The sequence below is a fragment of the Otolemur garnettii genome, unplaced genomic scaffold (assembly GCF_000181295.1).
Source record: "Otolemur garnettii isolate 467f Iridium unplaced genomic scaffold, OtoGar3 scaffold00005, whole genome shotgun sequence".
In the NCBI taxonomy this organism is placed as follows: domain Eukaryota; kingdom Metazoa; phylum Chordata; class Mammalia; order Primates; family Galagidae; genus Otolemur; species Otolemur garnettii.
Window position 1 is genome coordinate 41,995,858 of NW_003852400.1, and position 24,626 is coordinate 42,020,483.

A 24,626-nucleotide genomic window follows, 5' to 3' on the forward strand; every position below is an offset into this window, starting at 1 on the left:
CAGTAAATTTCTTATCCTCTCTGAGCTCTACAATTGATACTAGTGTTGTGAAACTGAAGTGTTGTGAGAGGTAGACTAAAGCAGAGATTAGTGGGCTTTGGATATCTATGCTTTGTCTCCACTGTAAAAATAATAACCTATTTTAACATGGTTAAGGTATGGCTCTAATGATATGCTCCAGACAAATCCCCCATCACAGGTCCTGGCACATGGGAAGTCCCGAAGAAAAGGCTGCTAATGACAGCCTGCACAATGATGGTAGGAGAGAAAGTCTATGGAAAAACTTGGAGCAAAGAAAGAGAAAACAAATATGGGGAAATGTTAAGTGAGAGTGAACATATGGTTCATTGTACTGTATTTTCAAATTTTCTGTATGGTTAAAAAAAGTTTAAAGGAAAATCTCAGTCACATTCCACTGCATTTAGAATAAATCAAAATAATGGTATATGACCAACACAAATAAAAAAACTCAAAGCAAATTTAGAGAAACTTCTTTGTGCTTCTTCCCAATGTATCTTGTAAGTGCTCTCCAGAGTCAGGAGTGACTTCCTCTGGGCCCCTTAGACCCTTCTGATGTGTTGATATGCTAAGCTCTCTAGGAACTTTTCCTTGGCTCAGGAAGAAGTGTTCTCCAAGTTGTTTGGGGAAAAGTTATTTTTTGGTGTCAAAAAAAAAAAAAAAAAAAAAAAAAGGAGGGGGAAAGGAAGATCACATCAGCTGTCCCACGTTTCAGATTATTTGGAGACCTCAGCCTGTTTGTAAGAGGATGGGATCTGGTCCATCTACAGAAGTGACTTTGGGAGGAATTGTCTTCTCCAGTATTTACTCCATCATTCAGCCATAATTGCTATGGGTGACTGGTTCTGGAATCATCCAGACTATGAGTAATGGAACCATGCTATTCCAGTCTCCATTGTTACAGAGAATCTATTGTACAATGCCCATATTTCATGGAGTCCCTAACTTGAGACTCCATGATTATTTGGAAAATGGGCTTATCCTAGATAATCTTGTCTCCATGTGTAGAGACCTCCTCAAAACTCAGCTAAGAACTCCCCTATTCATTTCACAGACTGGAAAGTGGGTAAGGATGGGGTAGAAATAGACTGGCCAGACTATTTAGTCTATTAGACAAATAGACTCTCAGGAACCAGGAGATAGAGCCAGGAACAGCTGTGGGAAGCTGGAAGTATAGCTGAAAAGGTTACCTAAAAAAAAAAAAAACATTAATTTACCCATACCAAGCACCAGTAACTTTACATAAATAATCTCACAGCACCTCTATAGAGAGGTCAGTGTTACAATCTTCCCTAAACACATGGGGCTCACAGAACTGGTCCATGGGCACTCTGACCTTAAAGCCAAAGCTCACCATTCACTAAACCACACCAGCTTACCTGGCTGACCTGCCCCAGCACAGTTCCTGCATCTACACATGTGTTGTGTGTGTGGGGCAGTCTCTAAGAGGATTCCAGCCCTACCATTGTGTTACCCTCCACCACTATTAGGGGAATCTTGTTTCTTACTCCAGAAAATGGATGAAAATAAAAGGGATGGTGACACTTTAAAAGATCTTTCACTACTGCTAGATATAAGGGGAAAGCACGGTGCCAAATAGGGCACACAAAGATTCCAATTTCAGATGGTTGTAGAAATTGGACGAATATGAGTAGTCCTGAGAGAGGGTCCAAACCCAAGGACGCCTTTGCTGGGAGATGCGCCTTCTCTGGAGAGGGCTCAGGCTTGGGAAGGGCAATGTTTCCCCGTCTCCCTCTGTGGCACAGCAAGGAGGACGAATGTAAAGAGAGCAACCGAGGCCACTAGGAGAGACAGGACAGGGTATTAGAGGATTCGTCCGCGTTTGGGTTTTCAGAAACTGGAGGAGGGTTTCTTGAGTCACTTTTTCTTCGTCTACTCTTTTAAAGTTGTGCTCACAGGCCACTGTCCGGAAAAAAACAAGGGGTCGGGGGGCGCGGGGCGGGGCTCTTGGCATAAGGCCAGGAAAGAAAAAAGACCGAGAATGTTGTCCAAGTTTAGGGGAAGGGGCTTCTGTAATCGGGGAGTCCCCACAAAATCCTGTAGGGCACAGCAAATGAGCCTAGCTTTGGCGAGTGTCACTCCACGTTTATTTCATGCCTTGTGGCTGGAGTAGGAAAAAAAGGAAATAAGACTCGTTAACATTTCCATTCCCGCTGTGGGTGAGCGGGAAGACAGAACCCAGCGCGTGGGACGGCTGGCGCTCGCCCGCCCCTCCTTTCTTTTCCTTTTTGCTCCTGGCGCGGCTGCGAGGCTACGGCGCCAACGCCCGCCGAAAGGGCGCTCGCGGCTCCCGGGGGAAGCCCGGTTGCCAGGTTGGGTTTAACGCCTCCGCCCGCGCGCAGGTTGTCCGGAGCTGTAGGCGCCGCCCCCTGCGCTCAGGCGCGAGTCTCGGGTCCCGCCGCGGTCCACCCTCCTCCCCGCCCGCCCTGCGCGCCTCTCAGCCGCCCCTCGGCTCCTCCCCGGCCACGCGCCTGCCCCTACCTCCCGCGGGCTTCTGAGCCCACAGGCGGCAGGCGGAGCGCAGGGTGTGCGTCTGCATCGCAGCCGGCCGCCGCCTCGGAGCAGTGGACACCGGTGGGCAGGATGCAGGCGTGCGGAGGAGGCGCGGCCGGACGCCGAGCCTTCCACAGCATCTGCCCCAACAGGATGCTGGGGGTGCCCGGCCGGTCACTCGGCAAGCCGGGGAAGCTGGAGAGGAAGGTGGGACCACAGACTGGGGCCGGGCGGAGTCTGTGTGCTTCGTACCCCGAGGGCTGATCGGCGGTCCCGGTTTCTGTGCCCGCTAGTTTGCCCCTCCTCGAAACTTCTTTCCCGGGTACACTGGCTGCATCCCAGTGTCGGTGTACGAGGATCCCCCAGACCCAGAGCCTGCTGAGCTGCCAGGTGAGCCCCGTGGCACTCGCGCGCCCCTTTGGGTTCCCCGCACCGGGTGGATGCGGCTCCTGCGGCTCGGAGGAGTTTCTCTCTCCCGGGCTCTGACGTCCCAGCCGGGGTTCCAGCTGCCAGCCTGGCAGAGAGGTTCAGGGTCCGCCCGGCGCGTGTCTCCTGGTCTCCCCGCGCAGCCCTCACCACCATAGACCTGCAGGACCTCGCTGACTGCTCCTCGCTACTCGGGACCGACGCGCCGCCTGCTGGTGACCCGACCGCGTCTCAGGTACCTCCCCTTCTCGTGGTGCCTGGTGGCCACCTATAGCCCAAACCCAGACTGGGGAGCGGTGGGTTTATTTCCTCAAAGACTGGTCTGGGGCTTGGAGCACGGGCACATTTAGCTCGTGGAGGGAGACGTGGGCAACCTGAGCCTTCCTGATCAGAACTTCCTTTCTCCTGGCAATGTTATGAAAGCCACATTTCCAGGGCTTTTCTGACCAGCTCGGTGCAGTGGGGCTCACCTGGAGAGATCCCTGCCATTCCCTTCCCCATCTATTTTGGAGCACCAGGCAGTGTGGAACTCAAACACTTAGGGACCAGGCCAATGGGTGGGAGCAAAGTTGTGCCCTCGGCACCTGATGCATGTCCTATTTTCTCAACATCCCTTTTCTGACCACTCACTCACTATTTTCGTTCCACGAGTATCTAAGGAGAGTGGAAGTCAACAGATAACTTCTTGATCAAGACTGGAAAAGAGGAAGAATCTGCATTTGGCGAAAGCAGGAAGGACAAAGAACTCTGGAAGATACCTGGCAGAAGCCCTTCCTTTCTGCAGAAATGGCTCTTCAGCAGTAGGGCACTTTTTATAAAGCCCTCTTCTGCCTCTTCAAAAGCTCTATTCACTTACCATCGTGGAGCAAAAAGGCATATGACTTTTTTCTTTCCTCCTAGACCTGTCTTTTTAGTTTTATCCCACTTTCACCAAAGTGCCAAAGCTGACACTTCCCAGGCAGAGGATGGAGCCTCCCAGCACTGGTCTGGGAGGCCAGAAGCCTGGCTCATGGGTAGTATATGAAGTGCCCAGGAGGATGGGGGTCTTAGCCAATGCAACCCACAGAAAAGTGTCAATTCCAGCTTTCAGACAGCAAGTGCTGTAGCCTGGGAACAGGCCCTGTACAGACCTCTCCAGAAGAGTTGACTGCTTCCCAAAACTAGGGTTGGTGGTAGAGCAAAGCTTCTCAGGCCTCCAAGGGCTTCTCAGAACCATGAGCTAGAGCCCACAAGGACTTAGGGTAGGTGACCGATAAGACCAGAGATTGTTAAGGAAGGAGGTGGGAGTGGGCATTGCAGTGCTGGCCATTTAATTGTACTTTTTGATCTGGATGCTCAAGTAAGAAAAGACAATAACTAAGCATCTTCCAACTGACCCAGAGGCCTAGGTCACTCCCTCACACACCCCCCCAATATTATTTTCCAAGAAACAAAAACCAAGCAGCTCTTGTTGAATTTTTGCTTATGTCTACAGGATTTATTTCCTTTTATTTTTTATTTGTTTGGAACAGAGTCTTGCTCTCTTGCCTAGGCTACAGTATAGTGATGTCATCATAGCTCACTGCAACCTCAATTTCTGGGCTCAAGCAATCCTCCTGCCCCAGCCTCCTTAGTAGCTGGGCGTACAGGTTCACATCGCCACACCTGGCTGATTGTTCTATTTTTGTAGAGATGGGGTCTTGCTCTTGCTCGGGCTAGTCTTAAACTCCTGACCTCAAACAGTCCTCCTGCCTGGGCCTCCCAATGTGCTAGGATTATGAGCCACCACAGCTGGATTGTTCTGTGTTATTATTTTTTTTCTAACTGTTGTAGTTAGATAAATGCCAGATTTATGTAATTGGGGAGGTAGGATTCAAAGTTCCAGGGACCAGAAGGTCCAGGAATTTTCATTCCAGATGGACGAAAAGGTCCAGGCATTTTCCTGGGAAAGAGAGCTAGTACAGAGAAGAGAGACTCCTGGGGGAAGAACATTTGGGGAGACCTTTGGGTGGTGTACACTCAGGAAACATTTCCCAGCCCCTTTCCTGCTAGAGAAGGAGGACAGAGAGAGGAAGTGATCTAGAAGTGTTTGAAGCCAAAATCTGGGATAGCATAGGAGGTAGCATTTGCTAGGTCCCAGTTCCTGAGTTGGCCTCCAATCTCCTTATGGTAAGGGCTTTTCTTGTTTTTACTGAAAGAAGATCTTTCAGGCTCGGCGCCTATGGCTCAACCGGCTAAGGCGCCAGCCACGTACACCTAAGGTGGCGGGTTCGAATCCCCAGCCCGGACCCGCCAAGCAACAATGACGGCTGCAACCAAAGAATAGCCGGGCGTTGTGGCGGGCGCCTGTGGTCCCAGCTGCTTGGGAGGCGGAGGCAGGAGACTCGCTTGAGCCCAGGAGTTGGAGGTTGCTGTGAGCGTGATGCCATGGCACTCTACTCAGGGGGACAGCTTGAGGCTCTGTCTCAAAAAAAAAAAAAAGAAGATCTTTCAGTCCTTGAAGAATGAGTCTTATTTCAGGCTCCTTCAAGGAGAGTAGAACTCCAGGATATCTCTAGGCCCTCAGTCCTTCCTTTCTCAGCTTCTTTTTATTTATAGCCTCAGGGTCTAACTGGTGCTAGAGGCCTCCTTGTTTGACTCTTTCCTCCTTGACAAAAACTTTTACTTGTACATTTTTTCAAGGTAGGGTCAGGATACATTTTTCTTCATAGCAATATCTGAATAGTAAAGAAGGGCTTTGGAGAGAACAAGGTGATTAACACAAAGGAATCATCAGTAGTAGAATCAGTGGAACTGACTTTCCTTCTGGTGGGTGTATGGGATGCATTCCCTCACATCAGCATGGCCTGTGAGAGCCTCTCTCTTTCCTAGGGCCATGTTTGCTGGAAGCTAGGTTTCCTAAAAAGAGAGAAAAGCAGGCCAGGCACCCATGGCTCATGCCTGTAATCCTGGTACTACGGAAGTGAGGCAGGTGGATTGCTTGAGCTCAGGAGCTGGAGACCAGCCTGAGCAAGATCAAGACTCTGTCTTTACAAAAATAGAAAAACTAGCCTGGCTGGTGGCTAATGGCACAGGTCTGTAGTCCTAGCTACTTGGGAGGCCGAGGCAAGAGGCTCACTGAAGCCTAAGAGTTTGAGGTTGCTGTGAGCTCTGATGCCATGACATCATACCCAGGGTGACAGTGAGACTCTGTCAAAACAAACAAAGAAGCAAGAACCCAGAAAAGCTTGAGGAAATGAAGTATGGAGGAAGGAGGGTTGAAATAGACAACATTCCAGGGCAAGAGTCCCTATTCCACTATTTCAGAGCAGGTGACTTTGGGTAACAACTTCCCTGAACTTCAATTGAAGAAGAATCACTTCCCAGGCCTGGCCTGCTTCCCACACTGATGTGAGTTTTGTCAACTCTAAACGTCCATGATTTAAAGGACTAAGAAGGTCTCCTGGGCCTCTAGCCTTTTTATAGTCTTCATGCACCCAGACACAGTGCATGAGCCCAGGAGAGTGTATAGTTCATTATGCTGGAGGTGCATCCCAACTTTTTGAGAAACTGAAAAGAGCAATAGAGGCCATACCGCTGTGTGCTGTACACAAGATTTTCTACAGCATCCTGGGCCCCTCAAGCCAAAGCCTACACTTGCCCCTTCATTGTGGCAGCAGGGATAGCTATGAACTAGCTTTGGTGGGAAAGATAGCCTCAAGTTACTGCTTTGGAGGACCCTGCATGCTGTCGGGTCTTGGGAGAAAAGACCCGGTGGTCACATCACGCTCTGTCCTCTTAAAGCAATGGCTTCATGGAGGGTCCGGGTAAGTCAGAGTTGACATTTCACGGATGGAAGGAGATCGCGCTGCGCCTCTGCTCCACACCCCCCACCCCGCACTGCATAATAAGGGACCGACCGCCGATACACTGGCGCTCAAGGTTTCCACACCCCGAGGCGGGTAGGGAAGACTCCTGGTGTGTGTCCGCGTTCTGTGCGTCTCGCTCCCCTGTCGTGTTCCCTGTTCCAGTTGGGGCTTGAGTCTTCAGATAGAGGCTGGGCTGTAAACCCGAGTGCGTGCTGGCCCGCTGCCGAACCGGTCAGACATCTGTGGGTCTGGGAATTGTCCCAGACCAGCCAGACTCGACTTTAACCGGTTCACCTCTGGTTTATTTTAGAACCATTCCCTCCAAACGGAGGCCGCCTTTGATCTGCAGGATTTCAGAGACACGGTGGATGATCTCATTGCAGGCAAGTGAAGTCTCCTTGCAATTAAATAACAGCGGGATTGTCTTCCACCCCCAAATCAGACTAATTCAGATTTTGTGATCCTGAAGGTGGTAAACTCAGGCACCTGTCAACCACGCTCTAGCAACTCATCAAAGGGTCAGGCTCTTCCATATTTAGAAAATACCTCTCCGGTGGTGGAGAGCTGCCTGCTGGATCTATCGCTCTGTATCCACTATGGGTTTGAGTTCTGGGAGAGAGAGCCCTATGCTGTGATGTGACCAGGAGAGGCTGAGTGACAAGAGTATGCAGAGAATCTAAGGCCTAAATGACTTCCAGGCCTGGGATTGCTGGGTTCAGGTCAATCCAAGAGGCATATGTTGAGCACCTGCTGTGTAAGGACAGGGTATCGGGAAGGGCTTGGGAATCTTAGGCGTTGTGGAGTGAGGAGGCGTGCGTTACTTAATAAAGGAAAGTCTTCACATAAACCCTACCCCTAGAGTGGCATTTTCTCCTGTAGCTAGCGGGGCTTGCACTTGAGACTGCAAACTCAGCTCTCACCCTTCCCCAGACTCGGCCTCTTTGATGTCACCTCCCCTTGCCAGCGGAGACTTCCCCTTCTCTCCCTGCGATGTACCGCCGTTCGGGCCCTGTCTGTCTCCTTCGCTGGACCCACAGGCCTTGCAGTCACCGCCGCTACGCCCTCCAGAAGTGCCCCGGCCTGAGCAATACTGGAAGGAAGTGGCGGACCAGAACCAGAGGGCGTTGGGGGACGCGCTTGTTGAGAATAACCAAGTAGGGACATTGGGCTGGCGACGAGGAATCCTGGGGCGGGGACAGGGTGTAGAGCGCGGGGCGGAAGAGGAGGTTGCCAGAGCGATGAAGTGATCCTGCGGACGTCAGAACCAGTGGATTGGCTACGGGTTCACGTGGCTGCTATTGCTCCAGCAGCCTCACCTCAGTTTCCAGCTTCACTAAGTGGGAACGATCCTATGCCACCAGGTTTTTAACGGGGCCACCAATGTTTATGGAAGCTGTGCCTGGCCCCGCGCTTATCTGTTTACTTTCTCCTCTCATTTAATGTTCATAATCACTGAGGTTGATACTCTTACAGGTCCCATTTTACAGGGAGGGAATTCGAGGTATAGGACGGTTGAACTTCATAGAAATTAAACTTAGATCTTCCGGTTGCTCTCTTCAAGATCAGGCTACATGGAGTATTGAGATTCATAGTCCAGGTGGTTTGTTTTTTTAAAAAATCCTTCTCACCAGTGTAAATGCCTTTGAGTTCTCAGTTCCTATGAGACGTCAGGATCTGAGTTTGATTCCTGCAGAATATGCAGATAGGACTGAGCACAGGGGGCTGCCCCTGAATGTTGGGTCTCCTCCTGCAGCTGCACGTAACGCTAACCCAGAAACAAGAAGAGATCGCCTCGCTCAAGGAGCGGAACGTGCAGCTGAAGGAACTGGCCAGCCGGACCCGGCACCTAGCCTCCGTGCTGGATGTAAGTGGGGGCGCGGGTATATGGGACCCTGCAGGACCTAGAAACTGTTACAGTGCACTCCCCAACCTGCTCCCTACGTTGGAAGTTGGCGGGGGCCAGGGACAGAAGAGGACAGCTTGGCGCCCGGTGCGTGGCGCACGCAGGTCTGGCTTTGCGCTCCAGGCACCGGGGGAGTCTGGCAGGCCCCAGGGTGGCACTCTTCCCTATCTTTCATAGAAGCTGATGATAACACAGTCCCGGGATTGTGGGGCGGCGACCGAGCCCTTCGTGCTCAAGGCGACAGCCAAAAGGAGCCTGGAGGAGCTGTTCAGCTCTGCAGGGCAGGATTGCGCGGAAGTGGACGCCATACTGAGGGAGATTTCCGAGCGCTGCGACCAAGCCCTGCAGAGTCGCGATCCCAAGCGGCCACGGCTGCAGTCAGAGTCCACCAACACTGACAGCAGGCCCGGGAATATGCACGGCGCATTCCGGGGGCTGCACACCGACTGCAGCCCTAGCGCATTGAACCTGAGCCACAGCGAGCTGGAGGAGGGTGGCTCCTTCAGCACCCCCATCCGCAGCCACAGCACCATCCGCACCCTCGCCTTCCCCCAAGGCAAAGCCTTCACCATCCGCACAGCCAACGGCGGTTACAAATTCCGATGGGTGCCCAGCTGAGCTGAAATGTGGCCCTTCAAAACACTGCCCTGTATTTCAACTGAAGTGCCTGGAGGCTGAGCGGGAATACCTGGGACTGTTTCTGGAATCTGGCTTTCCAGAAGAACTCTCCCTGCAGAGCGAAAGCCGCCCTGAAACTTGCTTTTTCAGGAACAAAAACGTATTAATAACAAATGAGCTGTAAAGTTTTGTCACAAAACATTGTACTAGCTCCGCCCCTTTTCACAGAGAAATTGTGTGTGTGTGCCTATGTGTACGTATGTGTATATACATATGTCACAGTCAATTACAAATATTTATTTTCAGCAGCTTTGAATTAAGTAGAGCAGGAAGGGATTTAGAAACCACAGCTACTTTCATAGTTATGTAATGTCCTAGTTTTTAAGGCGGAAAGGGAGGTTCTAAGAGGGCAATTTTCTACAACAGGAAGCATTATTGGAACCTTCCAATGGTCTCATTAGTCGTTTAGGCCTTCTAGACCCAGACATTTCTGGGTGAATCTTTTAATACATCAGCGAACTTCCCTCAGTTCTGGAAGAATACCTAATTTACTACTGGAGACCTTTTAGCTGCCAGAATAAAAAATAAGAAGAGAGTTTGCCTTAAGAAATTGCAGATTCTCAGCGTCAGTAGGCTATAACCAAAATGGGAGTTAAGTATTATTTGCTTGTACTGACCATTCATAAATTGTGGAAGATTTATGGTAAATATTTACATTAATTACACATACAATTTTATTTATTTATTTATTTTTATCGCCCTTGGTAGAGTGCTGTGGCATCACACAGCTCACAGCAATCTCCAACTCCTGGGCTCAGGCGATTCTCTTGCCTCAGCCTCCCGAGTAGCTGGGACTACAGGCACCCACCACAATGCCCAGCTATTTTTTGTTGTTGCAGTTTGGCTGGGGCCTGGTATGAACCCACCACCCTGGGTATATGGGGCCAGTGCCTTACTCACTGAGGGGCAGGTGCTGCCCCTTATTGGTTTTTTAATTTGTAATTTTTTCCCCACACAGTCTTCCATGAAGCAACGTCTGGTTTTGTGTGCAAACCCAACAACTACCCCTAAAGTAGTTTACACTACTTTAAGAAAATGGCCAGAAAGCAACTGCGGAGATCTTGGTGAATGTAAAACTACCTATTTGAATTTCACAGATAAAAGTGGGGGTGCACATTCATGTTTTACATTTCTTAGCTTGGTCTTGATCAGCTTGATAACATGGAGGAAAAACTTTTTTTGAGAGAGAGAGGAATTCACTCTGTCACCCTGGGTAGAGTGCCATAGTGTCATAGTTCACAGCAACCTCAAACTCTTGGCCTCAAGAGATCCTTTTGCCTCAGCCTCCTAAGTAGCTGGGACTACAGACACTAGCCTCAAAGCCTGGCTAGTTTTTCTATTTTTCGTAGAGATGAGGTCTCACTCTTGCTTAGGCTGTTCTCAAACTCCTGAGCTCAGGTGGTCTACCTGCCTGGCCTTCCAGAGTGCTAGGATTACAGGTGTGGAGAAAAACTTTTTACATCAAAATCTCAGAGTGCTTGACTTCTGTTGGCTTCTTTTCTACTCTGTCCTGACATCATATGAGTAGCATATGTCAAGAAGTGGTTTATCTGGATCCTCACAGTTCTCAACATGAAGACTGCTCTTTGTGTTTGGGGGCTCATTTTGGGTGAGTGTCCAGCTGGGTTATACCGCATAGCAGTTGCTGGTTCTGCCAGTCTGAGTGGAGATCTCAGGTAACAGAGAGTTGGGCAGGGTGACAGAACTTGCTGCTCCAGTTTGTCCTGCACACTGTTACCCGTATTTAAATAGCCATTTAGAAAACAAACAAACAAAAAGGTGATAAAATAGGCCACATTTCCTCATATTTTGTCTAACAAATGAACTCTTAAAAAATACAGTGGATAGTTCAGAATTTTTTTTTTATCAATTCAAACATAAAGTTTGGATCAGTACAGGATCAGAAGAGAAGAAAGAAAAAAAAGAAAACTTGCCCCTACAACCTGTCCCAAAGCCAGCTCACACCTATAATCCTAGCACCAGGAGGCTGAGATGGGTGGATTTTTGAGGTCACAAGTTCGAGACTAGTCTGAGCAACAAGACCCTGTCTCTACTAAAAAAAGAAAAAATTAGCTGGCCAGCCTGAGCAAGAGTGAGACCCTGTCTCTACTAAAAATAGAAAAACTAGCTGGGTGTTATGGAGGGTGCCTGTAGACCCAGCTACTCAGGAGGCTGAGGCAAGAGGATTACTTGAGCCCAAGAGTCTGAGGTTGCTGTGAGCTATGATGCCATGGCCTCTAGCCTGGGCAGCAGAGTGAGATTTTGTCTAAAAAAAAAAAAAAAAGAAAGAAAGAAAGAAAGAAAGAAAGAAAAGAAAAAACTAGCCAGGCATGGTGGTGGGCTCCTATAGTCTTGGCTACTCTGCTGAGGCAAGAGGATTGCTTGAGCCCAAGAGTTTGAAGTTGCTGTGAGCTAGCCTGATGCCATGGCACACAACCCAGGGGGACAGAGTGAGACTCTGTCTTAGAACAAACAAACAAACACCCCCCCCACCAAAATACCAAAACCCAATCAGCTTATCAAAAGTCTTTTCTTCTCACTTATCTATTAGTATTCTCATAATGTATTACTTGGAATAACCATAAAGTTTAAAAAACATTTATAGGTTTTTCTATGTATGTCTTATGCCTGGATTAAAAAATTTATGCTTCTTACTGCCTTTAATATGGCCCTATGATTGTCATGTTAGCCATTGGCAACTCTAATTACTTAAGTATTTTTTATTTCCAGGATAGGGAGAAAGTTGTGTTGTGAACTAATGGCACAAATGATTGAATTTGCATTAGTGAGCAGTAGTTGAGTTAAAAAATTCATTTATTCAGCAGATATGTATTGAACGTGACTGAGAATCTCTGTAATACAGATACTAAGAAAATAGCAAAAGGACAAAATACAAAGATTTTGCCCTTATGGATCTTACTTTCTCCTGGGAAGGATAAACACTAAAGAAATAAATATAGGTAAGGCACAGCAACTTAATCCTTAGGAGGCTGACGTGGGAGGATTGCTTGAGCTCAGGAGTTCAAACCAGCATGAGCAAGAGCAAGACTCCATTTCTACTAAAAATAGAAAAATTAGCAGGGCATTGTGGCAGGTGCCTGTAGTCCCAGCTACTCACTCAGGAGGCTGAGGCAAGAGGATCTCTTGAGCCCAGAGTCTGAGGTTGCTGTGAGCTATGATACCATGGCACTGTACCCAGGGCAACAGAGTAAGACTTTGTCTCAAAAAGAAAGATGCATATAAAAAGTCTGAACAAAATTATTCATGAAATGTGTTAAGGACCTCATTCTTCAACTTTGAAGCTATGTAGGATAACAACAGTTGTGAGGACTGAATGTGGTGAGGCATATCATATGCTTGTCATAGTGTCTGTCCTCTGGTACTCAACACATGTTCTCTGTTTGTATTATATTTATACTGCTACTGTAACAAGTTAGCATAAACTGTGATTTATAATTAAACAAATGTATTATCTTATAGTTCTGTAGGTCTGAACTCTGGATTGGCACAGCTGGTTTCCCTGCTCTGAGTTTCTTGGACATCAACTGAGTCCTTTATGGGAGGCCCTGGGAAGACACCATATCAATTGTTGGCAGAGACTGTTCTGCAGTGGTAGAATCAAAGTCCCTGTCTCTCTGCTTATTGTAAGCTGAGGACTTGTCTGTACTTTCAGAATCATCACTCTGGTCTTGCATATGGGACCCTATATCCCAAAGCCAGCAAAGATGTGTCAAATCCTACTTCCACCTGGAATCTCTCTAACTTCTCCTTGTACTGTATTTCCCTTTTGCTTCTAACTGGAGAAAATTGCTCAAGAACTAAAAATGAAGGCATGAGTCTTTTGCTCAAGAACTAAAAATGTAGGCATGAGTCTTTTGTTAAAGGTGTGGGCATGCATTACCTGGAGAGCAATGGTAGTGTCCTTATCCACAGCTCTATTCTGGGGCTTGTCGAATGGAGGAAATCCAGAGAGCAGCTTTCTTAATAAGTGCTGGAATATATTCACAATATTTCTCTACTTCTGGGAGGTCATAAACACTCATTAAATTTCTACCTCTGGGGGGTTTAAACATTCATTTAGTAAAGGATAGGACTTGCTAGTCTTTCTCTACTCCAATGGGTCTAGGAACTTGTTAAGCAGAGAATAGGACTCATAGTGTTTCTTCTGGTTCTGTTAAACTTCCTTCCAGGTTGTAGAACATTCACAGCAGATAGCCCTCCAACTTTCTACAAGGCCTCCAGCAGATGACCCCACATCTTGACTTACTGAGTTATGGCTAGCATTCTTACCCCTCCTGAACTGCACATACATCCCCTCCTAAATGGAGCCAGAATATTCATCAAACAGTTCCCAACCGCATGTAAATAACTTCCTTACCCTCACTCAGTTCTGGCACCATTTTCCATTTTCAGTGGTAGCCCATCTCCTTGCAGATGCTCTTAATCAATCTCTGCTATTAACTCTACTTGGCCTGGTCCTTTGCAGCCCCTTTCCACTTTTCGATAGCTAATGGTTTCTTAACACTTTTAGGCAATTGTGGGGGGGAGGAAATGACAGTTAAAATGAGTACCATTAAATGTAAGGAAATCAGCATGGGTAACCAGGGTAGTACTTTGCTCCAATTCAATTATTCCTAAAATTAAAGATGTATAGCCTTCCTTTAGGAAAACACCTGTTCAAACTTGAGTAGCCAACCACTTTAGTTGCCAATATTTACTTTCAGCTGCTTAACAAAATACTTGGTAACACAGACACGACAGTTATTTACATTTATTTGTATTGTACTGGGGAAAGAAACTCCACAGATTTACTTAGGATTTATATGGGTAGCCAAGTAATAATTAGAAATTGCCTTAGTTATAGGATGTAGACAATTCAATTATTTCTAAGCCATGCCATGGCTTAGAGCAAAAACAGACAAAGACCATGTTCTGTGAGTGATAATAATAGTGTCAAGCATTTGCATAAGATCATGCCTGACTCCCAAGCTTTCAGGATTTGACCGCATTTGTTTCCTTAAAATGGAAGTTCCTAATGTAGAAGATATATCCTGGGGTTGCCCCAAACTCATAGTGATTCTCCCTTTTCTAGGATAGACCCACATACACACAGCTGGGACTGTGGTTGGGCTTCCTCTCCCTGACCCCTCATCATCTTCATCACCACCAATAGCTGAATGAGCCAAGAGATTATTATTGTTATTTTTTTTTGAGACAGAGCCTCAAGCTATCTCCCTGGGTAGAGTGATGTGGCATCACAGCTCACAGCAACCTCCAACTTCTGGGCTCAAGCGAGTCTCTTGTCTCTGCCTCCCAAGTAGCTGGGACCACAGGCGCCTACCACAGCGCCCGGCTGTTTTTGGTTGCAGCCGTTATTGTTGTTTGGCGGGCCCAGGCTGGATTCAAACCCACCACCTTAGGTGTATGTGGATGGCGCCTTAGCCACTTGAGCCACAGGTGCCGAGCCAAGAGATTATTTTTCAAAAACAGATTTATTAAGATATAATCCACCCCAAGTGTATAATTCACTGTTTTTTATTATATGGACAATCCTTTTTTTTTTTTTTTTTGAGACAGAGTCTCACTTTCTTGCCCCTCGTAGAGTACTGTGGTGTCATAGCTCACACCAAACTCAAACACTTGGGCTCAAGCAATCCTCTCACTTCAGCCTCTTGAGTAGCTGGGACTACAGGCCTGGTGACAACACCTGGCCAATTTTTCTATTTTTAGTAGAGATGGGTCTCTCCCTTGCTCAGGCTGGTCTCAAACTCCTAAGCTCAAGCAATCCATCCACCTCAGCCTCCCAGAGCCCCCAGCCATGACTGGCTTCTTTCACTTGTTATGTTTGCAAGGTACACTTATGTTATAGCTTGCATCAGTACTTAATTCTTTTTTATTGCCAAATAATATTTCATCCATAGATCTTCCATATTTAGATAGGTCCATATACAGATACTCCATGTTATACTTATGCATTTATCAGTTGTTTCTACTGTTTAACTATTATGTGTACAGCTATGAACATTTGTGTACAAAGTATAGACAAAAATATGCACACATATGTGTATGTATTATATACACACACATAAATATTTCTCCCATGGTCAACCAATGTACTCAATACTAATATGAAGCCAGTAGGTGATCTAATACTTGCCCACACAAGAGAAAAACTCAATTCAAGATGGGAGGAGGGGGAAGGAGGGAGGAGGAAGAGGAGAGGAGGGGGGAGCTTTGGTATTCTACCATTTAATGGGTAGAATGGTAAGTATATATGGCACACCTCCTGGGTGTGGGACACAACCACAACAGGGATTCTACCCAACAAATGCAAATATTGTAACCTAATTGTACCCTCACATTAATCTGAAATAAAAAATTAAAATAAACAAAACACTATCTTTTCTCTATCATATTGCCTTTGCTCCTTTGTCAAAGATCAGTTGACATTGGCGTAGGTCAATTTTTAGACTCTCTATTCTGTCCATTGATCTATTTGTTTATTCTTTTGCCATAATGTCTTGATACTGTAATTTTTTTTTTTTTTTGAGACAGGGTCTCACCCTGTCACCCATGCTAGAGTACAGTGGTGTCATCATAGCTCACTGTAACCTCAAACTCTTGGACTCAAGCAATCCTCTTGCCCTGGCCTCCTATGATTACTGGAATGTTTTAGTGAGTCCTAAGTTGGATAGTGACAATCCTCCAACTTTATTCTTCTCCTTCCATTTTGTGTTGCTGTTCTGTGTCTTTTGTATTTCCTTATAACCTTTAGAGTCATTTTGTTGGTATTCACAAAGTGACCTGCTGATCATTTAATTGGGATTGCATTGAATCTATGTTGCATGATTCTAACAGTTGAATTTTCCCAGTAGTTGGGAAGAACTGATATATTGACAATATTAAATCTTCCTAACCATGAACATGGAATATCTCTCCATTTATTTATTTCTTCATTGTTTTCTTTAATCACTTTTGCAGTTTTCCTCTTATAGATATTGTAGATATTTGTTAAATTTATACCTAAGTGTTTCATTCTGGGGTGCTAATGTCATGGTATTGTGTTATTAATTTCAAATTTTTCTTGTTTGTCATATCTTAGTCATTGGCAGTATAAAGGAAAGTGATTGACTTTTGTATATTAACCTTGTATCCTGCAACCTTGCTATAAGTGCTTATTAGTTCCAAGAGGTTTTTTTTTTTTTTGTGATTCTTTTGGATTTTCTATATAGATGATCATGTCATCCCAAACAAAGAAACTTTTGTTTCTTCCTTTCTAATCTGTATAGATTTTGTTTCCTTTTCTTGTCTTATTATATTAGCTATGACTTCTAACATGATGTTGAAAAGCAGCGGTAAGGCTCAGCGCCTGTGGCTCAAGCGGCTAAGGCGCCAGCCACATACACCTAAGGTGGCGGGTTCGAATCCCCAGCCCGGACCCGCCGAACAACAATGACGGCTGCAACCAAAAAATGGCCAGGCGTTGTGGCGGGCGCCTGTGGTCCCAGCTACTTGGGAGGCAGAGGCAGGAGACTCGCTTGAGCCCAGGAGGTGGAGGTTGCTGTGAGCGTGATGCCATGGCACTCTACCCAGGGGGATAGCTTGAGGCTCCGTCTCAAAAAAAAAAAAAAAAAAAAAAAAGAAAAGCAGCGGTAAGAAGGAGATCTTTACCTTGTTCCTGATATTAGTAGAAAAGCTTTGTATGTTTTTGTAGACATTTTCAAGTTGAGAAAGTTCCCCTCTATTCCTACTTTGCTGAGCGTTTTTATCATGAATGAGTATTGGATTTTGTCAAAAACTTTTTCTTTGTCTATTGATATAATCATGTGATTTTTTCTTTATACTGTTGATGTGTGCATTACATTAATTGATTTTCAAACATTGAACTAGACTTGCATACCTGGTTTAAGTTGGTTGTTGTGTATAATTCTTTTTTACATTGTTGGATTCAATCTGATACTATTTTGTGGGATTTTTGCATATGTATTCATAAGAGATATGAGTATATAGTCTTCCATTGTCTTCATCTGGTTTTGGCTTTGGGGGAATGCTGTCTTCATAAATGAGTCAGCCGTATTTCCTCTGCTTCTAATTTCTGAAAAAGATTGTAAAGAATTGGCATAATTTATTCCTTAAATGTTTGGAAGGATTCACAAGGCCTAATGCTTTCTTTTTTGGAAGGTTATTAATTATTGATCTAATGTCTTTAATCAATGTAGGCTTGCTTATTTATTTATTTTAGACAGAGTCTCATCTGTAATTCTGAGTAGAGTTCCATGGCATTATAATAGTTCGCAGCAATATCAGTCCCTTGGGTTCAAGTGATCCTCTTGTCTCAGCCTCTCAAGTAGCTGGGGCAACAGCAGCCTGCTACCATGCTGGGATAGTTTTCTATTTTTAGTAGAGACAGGTCTAATTCTTGCTCAGGTCTCAAACTCCTGAGCTCAAGCAACCCATCTATGTTGGCCTCCCAGAGTGCTAGGATTACAGGTGTAAGCCAATGCACCAGGCCAATATAGGGCTATTTAAATTGCTTGTTTCTTTTGTGAGTTTTGGCAGATTGTGTCTTTCAAGGAATTTCATCTAGGATATTGCATTTGTGAGCATAGAGTTGTTCATAGTATACCTTTACTATCCTTTTAATGTCCATGAAATCTGTAGTTATGTTCCCTATTTCTGATATTAGTAATTTGTGTTCTCTCGGTTTTGCTTAGCCTATCTGGAGGATTATCGATCTTGTTGATCTTTTCAAGCAAATTTTGGTTTCATTACTTTTTCTCTATTGAGTTCTTATTTTCAATTTCAATTCTTTCTTTTCCAGTTAGTATTATTTGTTTTCTTCTGCTCACTTTAGATTTAATTTACTCTTTTTATTCTAGTTTCCTAAAATAGATGCATAGATGATTGATTTTAGAGCTTTCTTTCCAATACAGGAATTCAACGCTGTAATTTCTCCTCTAAGCCCTGCATATGCTGAGTTCCATAGATTGTTTTTTCATTTTTATTTAGTTAAAAATATTTTGTAATTGCTCTTAGATTTTTTCTTAATCTATGTATTACTTAGACATATGTTGTTTAATCTCCACGTACTGTGGGATTTTCCAGTTATCTTCCTGTTATTGATTTCTAGTTTAATTCCATTGCAGTCAAAGTGCAGACATTTTATGATTTTTATTGTTCTTATTTATTAAGGTATATTTTATGGCTCAGAATGTGGCCTACCTTGATGAATGTTCCATTTGAAGCTTGAGAAGAATGTGTATTCTACTATTCATGGGTAGACCCGTCTGTAGACATTCAACATATTCAACTGATTGATGGTGTAGTTGAGTTTGGTTACATCCTTACTAATTTTCTGCCTGTTGAATCTGTCCATTTCTGATAAAGGGAAGTTGAAGTCTCCAAATGTAATATTGATATTAACTAATTATCCCTGCAGTTTGCATTACATGTTTTGATGCTCTGTTGTTAGGCCCATACCCACTGAGGAATGTAAAGCCTGGAGAATTCACCCCTTTATCATTATGTAATGCCCCTTTTTATTTCTGATAACTTTCCTTGCTTAGAAGACTGCTCTGTCTAAAATGATTATAACATAGTTATTCCTGCTTTAAACTTTTTTATTTTAAAATATTTCATTAACAAAGATTATATACATTCAAGGTATACAATGTGATGATTTGATATACATTATATAACATACATTGCATAATGATCAGCAAATTTAAATTAATTAGCATACATTGCCATCTACATTGCACATTAGACCCCCAGAATTTGTTCATCTTGTAATTGGAAGTTTGTACCTTTTTTTTTTTGAGGCAGAGTCTCAAGCTGTCACCTTGGGTAGAGTGCTGTGGTGTCAAGCTCACAGCAACCTCCAAACTCTTGGGCTTAAGTGATCCTCTTGCCTCAGCCTCCCAAGTAGCTAGGACTATAGGCACCTGCCACAATGCCCGGCTATTTTTTTGGTTATAGTTGTCATTGTTGTTTGGCAGGTTTGGGCTGGATTTGAACTCGCCAGCTCCAGTGTATGGGCGTGTGTAGTGGCTGGCACCCTAGCCACTTGAGCTACAGGTGCTGAGCTGGAAGTTTGTACCTTTTGATCAACACATCCACTCTTCTCCCACTCCTCACCTCCTTGGCAAACACCATTCTAGTCTCTATAAGTTCAACTTTTTTAGATTCCCATATAAGTGAGATTATATATTATTGGTTTTCCTTTGTCTGGTTTATTTCACTTAGCATAATGTATTCCATTCATGGTGTTTATCCACATTTACACAATTGCCATGATTTCATTCTTTTTATGGCTGAATATTCCATTGTATATATGTACCACCATTTATTTATGAATTCATCTGTTGATGGATACTTAGTTTCCGTGCCTTGACTATTATGAATAATGTTGCAATGAATGTGAGAGTGTAGATGTCTCTTTGAGCTACTGATTTCTTTTCCTGTGGATGTATATCCAGAAATGGAATTGCTGGATCACATGGTAGTTCTAATTTAATTTTTTTGAGAACTCTCCATACTAATTTCCATAATGACTGTACCAATTTACACTGTCACCCACAGTATGCAAAGGTTCCTTTTCCCCCATGTTTTGCCAATACTTGTTATCTCTTGCCTTTTTGAAAATAGCCATCCTAACAGGCATGAGAGGATACTTCACTGTAGTCTTCATTGCATTTCCCCTGATGATTAGGGAAGTTGAGGATCTTCTCATGTGCCTGTTGGTCACTTGTATGTCTTCTTTGGAGAAATGTCTATTCAAATCCTTTGCCCATTTTAAAATCAGAGTTTATTGTTGTTGATTTGTATCAGTTCTTGATGTATTTTGGATATTAACTCCTTATCAGATATATGGTTTGCAAGTATTTCTTCCATTCCTGGGATGTCTTTTCATTTTGTTGATTATTTTCATTCCAGTGCAGAGCTTCTTAGTTTGACATCGTCTATCTCATTTATTTTTGCTTTTGCTGCATGTGTTTTTGGTCTTTTATTCAAAAAGTCATTGCCGAGACCAATGTCAAGAAGCTTTTTCCACTATGCTTTCTTTTCACAGTTTAGGAGTTTTACAGTTTCAGGTATTACATTTAAGTCTTTAATCCATTTTGAGTTAATTTTTGTGAGTGATGTAAGACAAGGGTCCAACTTCATTATTTTGCATGTGGATATCCAGCATAATTTATTGAAGAGGCTATCCTTTTCCCATTTTGTATTCTTTGCACCCTTATCAAATATTAGTTGGCTGTACTCCCACTTTTGATTGTGTTAGCATGGTATATCATTCTCTGGCCCCGTACTGTTAATTTATGTACATGTTTATACTTAAAGTGGATTTCTTATAGACATCACATAATTATGTTTTATTTTTTTGATCCACTCAATCTGTATCATTGATGTGTTTAGGCCATTGACATTTAAAGTTCTTATTGATGTTGTATTCATAGCTACCGTATTTTTACTGTCTTCTACTTGTGGTTCTTATTCTTTGTTTCTATTTTGCTCTTCCACTCTTTTTCTGCCTTTTGTGGATTTAATTGAGTACTTTATGATTTCATTTTTTTTCTTTCTTTCTTTCACATGTCATGGTCTTTTTACTTTCTTTTTTGAGACAGGGCCTCAAGCTATCGCCCTGGGTAGAGTGCCATGGTGTCACAGCTTACAGCAACCTCAAAATCCTGGGCTTAAGCGATTCTCTGGCCTCAGCCTCCCAAGTAGCTGGGACTACAAGCACCTGCCACAACACCTGGCTATTTTTTGGTTGTAATTGTCATTGTTGTTTGGCAGGCCCAGGCTTTGTTCTCACACGCCAGCTCTGGTATATGTGGCTGACACCGTAGCCGCTTGAGCTGCAGGTGCCACCTATTTACCTTTTTTTAAGGGTTGCCCTAGAATTTGTAACATACATTTATAATTTATTCAAGTCTACTTTCAGGAAACACCATACTACCTTATGAGTAGTGGGAGTACCTTACAAGAACAAGATAATCCAAATCCCTCCTTCCTACTCATCATGTCCTTGCCGTCATTCATTTCGCTTATATATAAGCAGACATAGGCACCCATACATATACAAAAAATCAAATACATTTTTGCTACTTTCATTTTGAACTGAGGGAATGCATCTCTGAGGAAGAGATTTTAAGTATTAAATTTAAAATTTTATCAAAATAATGCACATGATTAAAAAATAAAAGAGAGCTTATATGGAAAATAACTACCTGTCCCTCTCATTCCCATCCCCACTTACTCACCAGATGCAGCTGTTTTTATCTCTTTAGCTGCTTCTATCTCTTTTAGCTGCTTCTGGTGCTGGTCGCTACCCTCTCTAAGTCGCTGTTTTTCAGCACTGGCTCTCATTCGAATCACCTGGGGAGGTTTGAAACCTGTATGAAATGTGTGTGCCTCACCTGCCAATATTCTGCTTTAATCAGTTGTGGAGGCATCAATATTTAATTTTATTTTGGTTGAGAACATAAGATTTTGATCTTTTGATCAAATACTCTTAGAAACTAAGAAACTTAGAAACTTACTTTGACGACCCCGTGTTCTAAATTGGTGAATGTGCTATATGCGTCAAATAGAATGTGTATTCTGGAGTTACTGGGTACAGCTGTGTTTTAAATGTCAGTTAGATTGTTTTAAATGTTAATTAAGATGGCTGATATTGTTACCCAGGCCTTGTATATCCTTACTGATTTTTGTTCTTTTTGTCTTATCAAATGCTATTAAAATCCCCAACTATAACTGTGGAATTGTCTATTTCTTCCTTTTGTTCTGTAAGTTTTTGCTTCGTGTATTATGAACTACTATTAGCAGGCACATATATTTACAAGTGTTATATGTATTTTAAAGTATTGAAAACTTTATTATTACAGATTATCCCCCTTTGTCTATAGTAATATCTGTGTCTCGAGGTCTATTTTTCCTGATATTAGTATAGTTATCCCTACTTTCCCATACATATTATCTGCATGGTGTATCTTTTTCTCTTGTTTTATTTTCAACTTATTATCTTCTTTTAAAAGTACTTTCTTATAGATAGCATGTACTAGAGTCTTGCTTTTTCTTATTTATTTATTTATTATTTGTTTTAGAGACAGAATCTCACTTTGTCATCCTTGGTAGAGTGCTGTGGCATCACAGCTCACAGCAACCTCCAGCTCTTGGGCTTAGGTGATCCTCTTGCCTCGGCCTCCTGAGCAGCTGCGACTACAGGCACCCACCACAATGCCTGGCTATTTTTTTGTTGCAGTTTGGCCGGGGTCACGTTTGAACCTGCCACCGTCCGTATATGGGGCTGGTGCCCTACTCACTGAGCCACAGGCGCTGCCCATCATCCATACAGCTTTATACAAAATCAATACATTTACTATTTTCTCATGGTTTAATCATTCTTTCTCAAAAAGAATCAACTTTAGTCTGTTTTTATGCTTATTACAAAGATGAGTAGAGAAAGCACTCAACAATGGATCCACCACTCAGCATACCTGAGTATTTTTCCACAACAAATCGCTTCAACTGCACTATCAGATTGCTGACTTCCTCTTCTTTTGGCATCTCTGCAATTTCTGTGTCATCCTCACTTGCTTCTGCCACTTCATCAGCTGCTTCATGCACTTTTACGCTGGTCTGTACTATAGTCAACGTTTCATGGAAAATTGCTTCTGGGTCAGGTTCATCACAGGTTGCCACCTCATCATCCATTGCAACAAAACCTTCAAAAATCTACTCTGAATTCTGCCATAGGAGATGGACAGTCGGATGGGACCAAAACATCGGGCTTTTATGTTGTGAGAAATCCAACTTTCTTGAGACACTTCTGTCATCATTTCTGGCTGAACCTGAATCCAAGCAGAACTGATCCAGAGCACAGCATCCAGAGTGTCGTCTGGATGTTATCCACTGATACAGCAGATGAGTCGCTTCCCCAGGCAGACCACCACCTCCTGGATTTTTGAGGCCATGTTTGGAGGCAGAGATTTCAGTGTCCTGTTTGTGGATGATTTACTTGCCAGTGGCCAGGACAGGTGTCTACCGTAGAAGACAACTGTTGTCTGTTTCTTTTTCTTCATTTCTTGGTTGATACCCCTTATCCACTCCTCAAATGGGGCACCAGTCATCCATGCCCATTTGTTTGATCACCAAGTGATAGGAAGTCTTTGGGCTTCAGGTTTTTGAATACATGTGGCTTTGATGATTGACCAATGACCAAAGGCTTTTAGTTTTTCTCTAATTTAGTGCAAAGCAGAATTGTGAAAAATTCTCTGGACCATTTTTCCACTCTTCCATTTGTCACCCTTCATGATGAGGCTCCTGTCAGGCCTCGCCTTGAAAAAAAAGAGTCTGCACTTGTCAGTGTTAAAGATGTCATCTTTTAAGCCTCTGGCAAAGTCCAAGAGTTTGATGAACTCTTCCACAGCTTTTACTGGAACTTTTGCTGGATTCACCACACAAGATTTTCTGGGAGGTCTTGTGTTATAGTTTAAATTTCTCAGGCCAACCACTTGTTGCTTGGAAATTTGCCATCTAGAATTCTTTTTATTTATTTTTGGCTGGGGCTGGGTTTGAACCCACCCCTCCAGCACATGGGGCTGGTGCCCTACCCTTTTGAGTAAGGTGACCAGATTTTTTTTTTTTTTTTGAGACAGAGCCTCAAGCTGTCCCCCTGGGTAGAGTGCTGTGGCATCACAGCTCACAGAAACCTCCAATTCCTGGGCTCAAGTGAGTCTTCTGCCTCAGCTTCCCAAGTAGCTGGGACCACAGCTGCCCGCCACAATGCCCAACTATTTTTTGGTTGCAGCTGTCATTGTTGTTTGGCAGGCCCAGGCTGGATTTGAACCTGCCACCTTAGGTGTATGTGGCTGGCGCCTTAGCCACTTGAGCCACAGGCACTGAGCCGGTGACCAGATTTTAACATTGGTAAAGCGGAATACCATTGATGGGGGTGACGGGGTCTTAATTAAAAATTTGGTCTATATGGAGCAACAAAAATTTTCATAGAACACAAAAATAGTATTGTAATTTTTTTTTAATTTCAACATAAGTACATTTTACAAATATAATACATTAAAATTATGTATAGTATTATTTTATTCTTTGGCATATTTCTCATTTGAGTGAATTTTTTTAGTAGATTGCTATTGTTGTTTAAAAGGTCATGAAATTTTTCACAAGAATTTGTTAAATTATATTTCACATATAAAATGGCTTTCAAAGTCTCAACACTTAATTGTGATTTTTTCTGA

General features: G+C 43.8%; 1 protein-coding gene across 1 annotated transcript; it reads left to right on the forward strand.

Moving 5' to 3' along the window:
- The first annotated feature begins 2,461 nt into the window (after positions 1 to 2,461).
- MCIDAS (multiciliate differentiation and DNA synthesis associated cell cycle protein) lies at positions 2,462 to 9,364 on the forward strand. Its single transcript, XM_003782769.3, has 7 exons — positions 2,462 to 2,739; positions 2,826 to 2,922; positions 3,102 to 3,193; positions 7,096 to 7,168; positions 7,716 to 7,939; positions 8,539 to 8,649; positions 8,866 to 9,364. Exons 1-7 carry the CDS (start codon positions 2,623 to 2,625, stop codon positions 9,304 to 9,306), a joined length of 1,155 nt encoding a protein of 384 aa, XP_003782817.1. The 5' UTR covers positions 2,462 to 2,622; the 3' UTR covers positions 9,307 to 9,364.
- Positions 9,365 to 24,626: the final 15,262 nt, after the last annotated feature.

Coding starts and splice junctions, on each gene's coding strand:
- MCIDAS (XM_003782769.3), top strand. CDS start 2,623: ATGCAGGCGTGCGGAGGAGGCGCGGCCGGACGCCGAGCCTTCCACAGC. Junction 2,740..2,825: donor CGGGGAAGCTGGAGAGGAAG/GTGGGACCACAG, acceptor TGTGCCCGCTAG/TTTGCCCCTCCTCGAAACTT. Junction 2,923..3,101: donor AGAGCCTGCTGAGCTGCCAG/GTGAGCCCCGTG, acceptor CTCCCCGCGCAG/CCCTCACCACCATAGACCTG.